The sequence below is a fragment of the Triticum aestivum genome, chromosome 7D (assembly GCF_018294505.1).
Source record: "Triticum aestivum cultivar Chinese Spring chromosome 7D, IWGSC CS RefSeq v2.1, whole genome shotgun sequence".
In the NCBI taxonomy this organism is placed as follows: Eukaryota; Viridiplantae; Streptophyta; class Magnoliopsida; order Poales; family Poaceae; genus Triticum; species Triticum aestivum.
The window spans coordinates 199,887,300-199,898,920 of NC_057814.1; the positions used below are offsets into that span (position 1 = coordinate 199,887,300).

The 11,621-nt window shown below is 42.9% G+C and overlaps 1 protein-coding gene across 2 annotated transcripts; it reads right to left on the reverse strand.

Moving 5' to 3' along the window:
* Positions 1 to 42: 42 nt before the first annotated feature.
* On the reverse strand, positions 43 to 11,354 carry LOC100682431 (alpha-glucan water dikinase, chloroplastic). Of its 2 annotated transcripts, XM_044583715.1 has the most exons (33): positions 11,110 to 11,354; positions 10,680 to 10,992; positions 10,531 to 10,572; positions 10,301 to 10,410; positions 10,140 to 10,218; positions 9,954 to 10,045; positions 9,688 to 9,865; positions 9,388 to 9,612; positions 8,962 to 9,300; positions 8,778 to 8,885; positions 8,584 to 8,682; positions 8,367 to 8,501; positions 8,170 to 8,261; positions 7,953 to 8,087; positions 7,614 to 7,776; positions 7,428 to 7,517; positions 7,163 to 7,348; positions 5,468 to 5,530; positions 5,325 to 5,387; positions 5,184 to 5,243; positions 4,907 to 5,059; positions 4,723 to 4,806; positions 4,139 to 4,315; positions 3,948 to 4,054; positions 3,574 to 3,787; positions 3,383 to 3,486; positions 2,825 to 2,963; positions 2,576 to 2,701; positions 2,225 to 2,335; positions 1,263 to 1,361; positions 760 to 1,026; positions 572 to 687; positions 43 to 484 (listed from the first exon to the last, which is right to left on the reverse strand). In XM_044583715.1, the coding sequence occupies exons 2-33, from the start codon at positions 10,878 to 10,880 to the stop codon at positions 280 to 282; spliced, it is 4,362 nt and encodes a 1,453-aa protein (XP_044439650.1). In that variant the 5' UTR covers positions 10,881 to 10,992; positions 11,110 to 11,354; the 3' UTR covers positions 43 to 279. The 2 variants fall into 2 exon arrangements, with proteins under 2 accessions (XP_044439650.1, XP_044439651.1); XM_044583716.1 differs by lacking the exons at positions 43 to 484; positions 572 to 687 and having other exon boundaries at positions 1,025 to 1,195; positions 1,227 to 1,361; positions 10,680 to 11,316.
* Positions 11,355 to 11,621: the final 267 nt, after the last annotated feature.

Genomic DNA, 11,621 nt, shown 5'->3' on the forward strand with positions numbered 1-11,621 from the left:
AGCAGACTGCTGATATTTACATTATAACTGCACGTGTAAATATAGATTGCTCAAAAGTCAAAACATTTCCCCTCAATGGTTTTAATAAGGTCATATTCCTGATCGTACATACACTTTCTGGTACTCTAGGAAATACAGTATGTGATCAAAGCTTATTCTGAGCGTATATGCAAATAAATAACAACGTAGATGTGTTGTGCACCTATGAGTACAACTATACATGCCAGCAAGGACCATATATCCTACTACTCTACAACTTGAGCCGCGTATACATACATATTACATCTGTGGTCTTGTCTGGACTACGTAGATCTTCCCATCCTTCACTACTCCCTCAACATCCTGTGGTGACCCATAGAGCTCCTCGATGGCGTGGCCAGCCCGTGCAATGCTTGAGAGGATTGAGTTCCGGAATCCAGAGTCAGTGATGAGAGGGTCGGTCGTGTAGTCGAGTACAACTTCATCTTCCACATCCATAGGGACACTGAAACAGGCACACTCCTTAGCTGTAATGCTAAATGAATTCTTAAGCATTTGGGTAAACCACGTCTCATGAAGGATTTTCACTAACCTATCATACAGCCCTGCTCCAGCGTAACCTTCCAGATCCTCACCATTAGAGTCTGAGCGGAAGATGATTGACCGCTTTATGAAGAGACCAATTGGCTTGCTAGGGTAACCCAGTACCTATTAATGCGCTACATTCAGCTCAGCAAGAATTTAACATGTGAAAAACTAAGATACTCAAGATATTCTCACCTTGGGAGAGTCAAGGTCATCTTTCTTACACACGAAGCTCATGGCACGGCCAGGATAAGCTCCCACAAGTGTCTCTCCAAGTCCTTTCACCACTTCAGCATATATCTCAGAAGAATCTCCAGATGACGGGTTCGTAGTATGAATGACAAAGGCATAGTCTGCGTTGACAATTTCTTGTACAAGAACAGCCATGGAAAGGTACTCATGATCGAGCTTCACCTTGCGTGTACTAAAGTATGCTCTTTCATTCCATTTTGATGCCCAAACCTAAAATAGAAATTATGTGAGATGTCGAAATCCCCCACTCAGAACGAATTCACTCACCCACTAATTTATCATAATCAAATGCTCTGATCTCTATAATAGATCTATCTAAGCTTTGGGGACAAATGATCCAAGAAGATCCAATTTATGTAGGTAAGTCCATGGCGTTTCTAATGACATCAAAACTCAGAGATGTGCATTCTGGATCCTTCACTGGTATGAGTGTCAGGAGAGCAGACCTTTTTAATTGCCATCCATGCTTGCTCCCAACGGTGGTCACTTTCATCTCCAGGCCAGGGCATTCCGGAGCTTAGCATCTTCTCCTTCAGCTCCTTAACCTGTAAAGGGAAGTAGAGAAAAAGTGAGATAAACAAGGTTTCAAATTGCAATGAATGCAAATAGAATTTATATTTATTTTTTGTTTAAGAAAACTGTGGGGAAAACCCTGACAATATAAATAGGAACCTAAAATTATGTCGTGAGGAGTGAGGACTTGAGCCCAGGTGGTGGGACTGTATCCACTCTCTCACTTCTTACTACCGCTGACAAAAAAATGCTTTAAAGGACAGATCCAGTGCTAGAAGCTCCCACACCAGGTGGGGTCTGGGGAAGGATTATATGAGCCTTACCCCTGCACAGTGCAATGCAGAGAGGCCGCGTCAAACCCAGGACCTCTTGGCACAAGTGGGGAGTACTTCACCACTGCGTCAGGACTGTCCTTAAAAAAAACTTTATCGGCTTTAAATCTTTAACTTAATTCTTCTAAAGATCTGGGTACGTGGCGGCCCGTTCACCTCTTAAGGGCGCGTTTGGATTCCCTCCGCTCCGCGGCTCCGCGCCGGAGCGGAGTGGCAATCCAGTTTTAATTTGTGGAGCTGATAAAACGCCGCTCTGCGCGCTCCGCTCCGCGGAGAGCTGCCGAACAGGCGCTAAGTTTCTTTATACTCTTTTAAAGATCTGAGTTGGTGGTGGCCCGTTCACCTCTTACGTTATTAAGAATCGTCACATTTGTCATCCGTTTTATGAGGGATATACATATGGTTGGATTCAATTGATGTATATTCTGAGATTTTTTTTCTATTTTGTACAAACTTATGGACTACGTGGCGCAAGCGTTTAAACAACTGATAATAGTATATAACAAAATTAAATTCCATTGACAAAGCACAAGCATTTAGCTAGTTGCAATGTTATATCTTACCGGTTGAGTTGGAGCAGTTAGATTAAGAACAGTTTTCCGGATTTCTCCTAGAGCACTAAAATCTTCTTGAGCAAGTCTGCCCTTCAGCATCTGTATGTTTTGTGCTACTTCCTGCCATCAAAGGACGGAACAATCAGTTGGCTCATTGCCTGGAAGATCATTACTTATTTCAAGTGTACTTTTGTGATAACATCATAACAATGAATGAGAATAATAAATTGAAAAATCATTATTATGCTAGCAACTTTTTGTGTTGGACAGGCAGATGAAACAGATTTCTCTAACCACTGTATAAACCGAGTGATACGATGCTATCATCCACTTATTTAATTTCAAACAAGAACCACCAACCTTATTGGTCTCATCAGACAATATCTTCTCAAAGGTCCCAAATGGTATCGCAACTGATGTTGGGATACCAACCCATGAAGGTACTTTTCCTTTCAGGTATGCTATGTTGCGGGACTTTGCTCCAACCTGACAACAGAACGTGAGTACCCGAAAGTGCAAGGCAAGAAGAGAAGGAATCCAACAGCAACAATTTGTTTCCTGATTAATTCTGAAAGTAACATTTCGTAGTGCATAGAATTCTGTTATTACCATTTCATCAGAGAACTCTTCCGCTGATATTGCATATTTTCCAAGGAACTTTTTCTTGACTAATGATAAAGATGGTATTGCTTCACCACCTTGTGCATCTGAAGAACTTGACTGCATAAGTTCACTGTCCGATACCTCCCTACAAAGTGGTAGACACAAGATGTAATTGATTGACATATAATCAAGGATAGAGGGAGGATTATCAAGACAAGTAAACTAGAAAATACTAAGCCAAGGGATTCCAGGTTGGCTGTGATATTACTGGTGAAAGTTGAAAACTGAATAACAAGAAGCGCGAAATATGATCGTATGGCGATAGTTCAACTGGTGTTTAGCTACTTGTCACTTATATAGCAGAAGGTTTTCCCAGCCCTATAAACTAATCAATCTTACTGACTATTGCTAACATAACTGACGTTGGCCTTCGAAAAAAACAATTAGTACCTCCCTGTACCAAGTTATTCTCCATGGATGTGACATGTGTTAAATAAAGGGCTACTCTGACAGAAGAAACTATTCATCAGATGTATGCAATTCATAACTAATAGTAAGAACTACCTGTAGGTGACATCTGCAGAAGTAGTTTTGAAGGAAAACACCTTCCCTTCATGTCCTTGAAATTCAGACAGGGTATTCGGGTCAAAGCATGTCGCAAACAACACCTTAGATAGAGAGAAGTGAGGCCGTGTTAGATCAACAGAGGAAACATATCTTCAAAACTAGAAATGTATTTGTGAAGACAAAAGAACCTTGCAATTCCTTGCTCGAACTGACACATGAGACAGAACATCTGGCATATCAGGTGTTATCACGCCAACAACACCATCTGGTATTTCTTCCTCTCCCTTGACACTCTTTGCCACAAGGATTGTTGGTTTATCATAAGTTTTGTTTTGAACAGAAAGCAACTTATCAACCACTACAATATAACCTGTTACTTCAACTGGGCTAATAACCTGCCAACTATTAAAAGGAGATGGACGTCAAGCACAGAGTAAAGGAATATAATACAATAAGATGTATAAACTGAATTGCTAAGTGACACCATTTCAAAATGACAGGTAATGCACACGGAATCGTGGTGTAAAAAATATAATAACAACCATGGAATTCACAATTTTACCTTCCAAGGTGTGCGACATTTCTGAGAACAGGGTCAAATCGGTTCAGAAGAGCAGATAAAGTGGCAGCTGATCCACCACGAATTACTTCTTCTGTGAAGATGTCAACCTGCCAAAATGATATTTATGACTAGTCCCTAGAGGCCAAAATATGAACATAGATAAATAAAGCTGAAATTCATAAAATACGTACAGCCCATTCCTCAACGTTGAGTAATGAGCCAAGATATTCAGCCGAGGGCTGCATCATATTGTAGTATTGTTCGCCCTTGCTCGCAAGGGCAAGTCTGGTTCTGTCAAGAAATGCTTTAGCGTAGAGAGCCCATTGGTCATCCTTTTGCTTAACCATGTCCATGGCTCGATTCCATCCCTTCAGGAAACACGATAGAACAAAGTCACCATCCTTGATAATCATAACATGAAGTTCACACATAACTGTTAACAAAAGAATAGCACATAACTGATAATTCTAGATAATACTCCCTCTAGTAATTTTGAATTCATGACGTTCACATAGTTTGAACTTGAACTTGATACTTTTAGATGGTGTCAAAAACTTGACATTGCTAAAGAGAAAGAATACATTACAAGCAATGGAGATACCCATAGGTACAAGACAAAGAATAATTAATAAGTTGAAACAGAAAACAAGAAAAGGAAAATTGTGAGCAGCCACCCGACATACAAAAATAACTATATTATGGTTATGCATATCAAATTAGATGCAGATGAAAAATATTTTGTCTCTAGAAAACTTGAAACAGATGATCAATTTACCTTTAAGCAATATAAGATGTCTTCGTTGTCGTCAGTGGACAAGGCAAGATTTTCAAGAACAAGACTGATGAAGTACATAATTTTCTGGACAAGGGGAAAACATGTTTGAATGAGAAACAACAAGATATAGTTAGCGGACAAGCACATGTAGTGACATGACTAAAGCGATAATTGTGTAACCAACCTCCGGTGCTGCATCATTCAGCTCCTCATACGACCTTTCAACTGCTGTCCTGAAAGTAGAATCAAGAGCAATGTCCAAAAAGATAAGATCCTTCAAGCGTTCAGATGAGCCAGTGAGCAAAGGGCGTAGTTCAACACGAGCCTCCAATAACCCCTGCAAGGTAGCAATTAACATTGGCAACTCGTGATTCACATGGCAATCCAGCAGAATTGGTGAAATAGGCAAAAATCAATTAGTTCCAACGAACATAATAATTTGATAGAGAAATAATCCTCACCTCAAGAAGTGGCTCTGCTGATTTATCCTCAACATGGTCAAGCACAAATTGAAGCAAATCCTAGTCACACAATGAATGCCATAAAATAAATTTACAACATAAAAAATGTAAACATGTTGAGAAAAAGGGTAAGGATTTTACAGGAAAACCAGATGATAAACCATTCACCGGGTTGATTTGAACACCAACCATGAAACCTTCACCCTGTACCCAACCAATTAATTCCATTAGATACGAGCACGGGTATCTAGTTTTACCAGAGTGATCACTGATGAGAATATTACCTCTGATTTGTATCCCATACATGTCGCAATAGCAGACTCAAGATCAGCACCAGAGTGCACAGCCTAAAGAAATAGAAGTAGAATAACATTTGATCACTGATAAACAAATGGCGCGTGATATTTTACTTAATTATTCTTGAACGGGGATAAGAATGCCACTCAAAATGATATATTTATTTTTGAAAATTGCCATCGGCTATGCGGCTGACAAGTTAAACCTTCCTCTAGGAGACGTGGAATTATCATGATCAGCATGGCAACATCATATATTTTCCATAATAGCACAACTAGGATCTAAAAATAGATACTCCCTCCGATCCAAAATAACCTTAGTTCAAAACTACGACACTTATTATGGATCGGAGGGAGTAATAGATAGTGATCAGGCTTTAATTCTAACTTGCCCCAGTTCATACATAATCAATAAGCTCGGTATAGTCGTCATAGAAATTTGGCATGGCTCCGACTAGTGAAAGTGTGTCACCAGTCTAGGTCGACAATGAAAGCGTACTACTGTCTAAGATTTGTGGCCATAGCCAGTTTCTATGAGAAATGGTTTGCCCACGTCAAGCCGGCTTCCTCACCACAAGGTAGGATAGCCTTTAGGTCAGAGATGGCATGCTGGGGGATAACGGGTGAGCAGAGAAAGAGGACGTGATAATACATTGCATTCAAGCCGGATTGAATCAATGTGTGTGGCAGTCCTTACATAACAATCCAAATGAAGGATAATTTGACGATCTTATCTTCCTATTCGGCCGGAGAGGCTGCAGCTAGGGCTGAATATGGAGAGCCATGTTAAGTGGAAACACACTCTCAAATCTCAATGAAAGACTATCCTTCTGATCATCTCTTTGGCTCCAGAAAATAGCCCATTATCGGAAGAGATGTGTTGACTCTGTCTGACTACAGAAGTAATGATTGCTAGATTATTTGAGATGACTAGAACCGGGAGGATAGCCAGAGCAGCATGACCTAAGGGATCGAGGTACAGACTAAGGATGAAAGGACAACATGGGAAGGACTTCTCCAATTAAAACACAATCATATGAGGTAGGTAATCCTAACTAAAATAAAATAAATAAATAGTTAAAAAGGATAGTCACAGCTCATAGTAGTTGCCATGGACCCAGCAAAGGTGATTTTATGTGTAAGCTGTCATAAACTGAAAACTGACCCACATCTGAAAATGCCTCTCATTTTTTTAAATGTATACAAAACCCTGTAAAATAGTAAGGAGTTCTAATAAATTGACCCCACAGGATTTTAGGTCTGGCAAGTGGCACCACTACTGACGCTTGGCTTCGTTGACCTGGCTGAAGTGAAAGTTAAAAGGTTATACTATTAGCAGAGAAAGGCAATGTTCTGCATATACCATCGCCCATATGCCGTTGAGGATTGATCTAAATCATTTCTAAGCAACAGAAGAATATGTGCCTTCCGAAATTTTATAAGATTTTTCTACTGTATAAGACCTTGGGAACCACCGAGCATCTGAATGGTAAGCAGACAAGGTTGTGTCACCAAGCACCAGGGTTCCAATACTACCTACCACTTAAGAATACATTGGAGGGGTTGCTTCCCCTGTTGGTTTATTCTTTTCCTACAGTAAGGCATTTGCAAAAGCCAAATTTCACATATACAAGCTACATAGGTTATCTTTCCTTCTTTTTTCACGACCGCTATTTTACATACCTTCAGGCTTCTCATATAGTTGCCCAAATCACGGAGTAACCCCTCTTTCTGGTCACTCCTGAATTTTGGTTCTGAATGAATTGCACGATCATAGCTCAACAGTCGTTCTTTGGTTATGCCATTTTTGTTCAAGGTGTCCCAGTAAACGTTGATATCGAAATCGCTCTTGATATAATCAATTATCGCCTGCCCACAGAGACATAACGATCAAATCCTCAAAGCCAAAATCTTTAATATGCTATGATGAACTCCAAACATCAATTACCTGGCATATGACTACATCATCTGGGCTTGTATTGTTGTGCAGTTTCTGGTGCCATTCTTCCATAATTCCACCTTTGCAGTCATTATTTCTCTACAAACCAACAAGCAAATTTTATGACAACCCAAAAGTTTCATGAAGCAACAAATAAAAGGTAGTGGATAGTTTTTTAGGAGCATTAGCTTTTACCTGGATTACTAATATCTCATCACGGATACGCTGACCAACATCACCTTCACCTCCACGACCAACAGCAGACAATAACATTCTTAAGATCTCTCTGTACTGTGGGTAACTTTTGTACATATTCTCAAGGTCATCTGTAAACCTGTCTTGTGCTTGGCTTATCTCACTGCACGGTTATAGATCGTTATGAGGTGCCATAGCAGATGCAACTGAGCCGTGGTTTCGTCCGATGTAATATTCAATAGCTCCAAGTCTACTAAATTGTGTTCTGTTTCCGTGTTTTCTTGAGTGAAAATCAATGAAGAGGAAAGAAGTATGAGGTATCAGGTATGAAGTATGTACCGTGGTTTCACATTGTAGTTCTTGTTCCATATTAGTTGCCTGGTAGACATGAATCTAATCCAAACAAAAAGTCCAACGATACCCAATAGTCCAGCATCTCTGGCTTGGTCAACTAGATCCGCCGCAATATTAAATCTGCCGAGGAACATAGCTTGATTTCATGGATTTTTCAGGAAAGAACAAGTCATTCTTTAGTACAGATATTTGAGTGTCCAACCTGTGCATAAAAGATCGCTGGGCATCTTCCTCCAGATCTGCTATTCTTTCCAGGAAATCCTTTGCGGTGCCTTTACCGGCATCACCCGTATCCTTTAGTTAAGAATAGATATAAGAGTTATTATTAATCCAAGAGTTGTACCAGAATTGAACAAAGAAATGTTACGAGTTGCAAAGGCGAAGTAGAAGAACAATTGCCTTTGATTTCTTGGTAACTTTGGTGTTGAAATCCAAATAGAAGTCAGAGTCGTTGTTCTTTATCCATGTTTCACCACGCCGGAGAACAAAGGGCATCCCCTTGTATCTGCCGTCATCAAGCTCTATCTCAACAACCTGGATATGATTAAGTCCTGAGTGTTTATATGAAGTCTGGAAGAGAACAAAAACAAAAATAGGACCCTCAAATAATATGTACCTGGTATTGCAAACCATCCAATTCAGACTCACCGAATGAAGTTTCACATGCCTTGTCGAGAACTGTTGAGCCAGAAGGCACTATGCTAGAAGGAGGTGCCTGCACAATTAAAAAAGACCTCGTTACTACGGACCATGTGTTTCTTTCAGATCTGAGCTTGCAGCTTAAATGCAATTTATTATTATTATTTGCACCTCCCATTCTCCGGGATTTTTTGCCAGTGCCCAGTGAAGAATAAGTGGCTCCATACGGTTTGTTGCCAAGTGAACTCTGGTTTTACCTAGAGCATTTGTGGCAATTGCCTTCAGAACAGAGAAGTCCAATTAGTTTGGTCAAACCAAAGCTTAGAAATATGAAAGATTGGTCAGGCATGCTAACCAGTATCTCCTCATCACCGATCTTGAAAAGCTTCCTGCTTAGGACGTCACAGTTATCCCCCTCTTGCAAGGACTTTGTGAAGAGATCCAAAACAGTTGGCTGTTTGGGTGCAGCTTTTACTTGCTGTTCTGTAACCACAGGCTTATGTTTATTAAGAAGTTGCGTGATATCTCTGTTTCTGCGCTGAATCCTTTCTACTGAGAAGTACTTCTTCTTCTCCAGTTGCTTGGAAACTTTCTTTTCAAGGTTTCCTTTCACAATTTTCTTCCTTAATTGATCAACTGAGGCTCCATTATCCAACTCAGCCTGCAGTTCCTTCCTTGCTTCCTCAAACTCAACCTAGCAAATGCAAAATAAGAACTTATGTAAAGTGTTAACTAAAAATGGTCAGCTGAACTGAGAGTTGAGGATAGTTCGATGTGTTACCAGTTGCTTCTCTGGGGAATAATTTGGCTTGCCAGCTTTCTCCCATCTTAGGTAAGCCTGGACTTGTACAAGTTCCTCTGGGACACTGGTTATGGTAGTTTGAGATGCAGGAGCATCACTTCCACTCGACTCGGGTGTTTTTGTTAATCTAGCTCGCAGCTTCTCCAGTGGAACACCTCTGTTTAATTCCTCTATTAACTCTGCTCGTGCTGCTTCATACTCCACCTAGTGAAAGATGACAAAAAAAAGAATCAGTTTGTGAAGTCCCAAGGTAAGATGCAAATTAATCATTGAACTTGCCTTCTCTTGGTCAGCTGTATAAGACTGCTTTCCGTTCCTTTCCCAACGAAGGTACGATTGGATCTGCACAAGATCCTCTGGCACCACAATAGCAGAAGCAGAAGCACCAGGTGCATCTTGCCCCTCATTATGGCTTGTCTGGAGTTGGATTAGGAAATTCTGGCCATTGTTTTTAAACCTGTCCAAAGTAGGGTACTGCGTTGCTGATATCGTGTGCATTCGAACGAACAAGCAGGGCTACATGGTGATCCGACAGCAAAACTCACCATTTATTCCGTGCCTCGTCGAACACGAGGAACTCGATGGCTTGAACCGCGGGATCATCTATCTCAATTCTCAGCGTGGAATTGTCACCTGACTGCACAGTTACGGACAGAATAATTACCAACCAAAAATACTCTGTTGTAACTTGTAAGACATGATGCATCTTTGCAAGACTGAAATACGGATACCTTTACAAAAGGTGACCTGAGGGCCTTGTTCTTGTACACTGTCGTTCCATCGGGTCTTCGGGACGGGAGGAGCCATTCTCTGCAACCAAGCAGCTGAATTAGCAAGTCTTCAAATAAAACTGAATGCACAGCATGTGAGACAAGAAGGCGGACAGATTCACCTCCTATCCGGGCGGAGGGCGCCCCAATGCAGAACCAGGGAGCCGCTGGTGTTGGTCGCCTGGAGATTGATCTCGGCGACCGCACCCTGCGGCGCTGGGTTCAGAGTCACCTGCCACACAGAATGCATTATGGCACATGGACAGAAACGAACAAATTTGTATAGCAAATAACTGGTCCAGGCTACACTATATGCATGTACTCCTATATAGTTATATGGTTATATCAGCACCTGGAGCTCGGAGTTGGACTCCAGCTTGAACCTTCCGACAACCTGCAGCAACGACAGCGGGAGCGAGGTGAGCAAACCGTCGAACGGATGGCGGGCGCTAAACCAAAACCGGGCAGAGCATTGGTGAGCTCTCGCGTGCGCGCACGTACTTCCGGGGAGGCGCGGTCGGTGGGCGCGGCGACGGCTCGGGGCACGAGGAGGCTGCGGCGGGAGACCGCGAAGGAGGCGGCGGCGCGGCGGACGGGCAGCGGCCGCTGCGACGACCGCGGGCGAGGCGCCGGCGAGGACGGGGACGCGTGGATCCCGACGGCGCACCGCTCCGCCGCTGTAGCCGCAGAGAATCCGCCCATAGCACGAATCTCAACCACTCGCAACGCAGGCCTGATCCCCGCGCTACTGTCCCTGTCCGTACGCTGCTCCCTCCGTCCCTCCCACGGATCGCTCGCTTTTCCTCCTCTGCTCCTGCCGAGACGAACGGGGCAAAAATCAACAGAGCTGCGTACGTGTGATCGAGCGGAATGCAGCGCTCGAGCAATAGCCGGAGATCGAGCTGCGTGCGCGCGCGCGTCGGCCACTCACGGCCGCAGTCGACGACGAGGCAGCGGAACGGGGAGCGGGGCGAGGGAGTGGGCGGTGGTGGATGGGACGGAAGCGGCGGGCGCGGAGGATGGAAATGGGCGCGGGCGTCGGTGTCAGTGCCCGCGTCGCCTTCCCTCTCTCTTCGTCTTCACTCCCGCGCCGGAGAGCGCGAGTGAGTGTGGGGGTGCGTGTGGACGTGTGAATCTCATCGAGTGGCGGGGATGACGCGAGTTTTTTAATATCTTCTCGCTTGAGGCGAGAGCAAAACCGCCACACCTTTTTTTCTTAAAAAAGAAACGGTATAGTACTTTGCATCCGCCTCCTTGCTCTTTTCGGCATTTCCGAGCGGGGAACAGCGCGGGGCTGCCGACATGTGAACCCCATCGAATCAAATCAAAATTTTGAAAAGAAAATATCGATTTAGATTTATTTATTTATTTGATAAAAAGAGGTCACGGCTTGTTCGTCGTGAGCTCGTGCTTCCTTTTTCCGGGGATCGTGAGCTTGTGCTC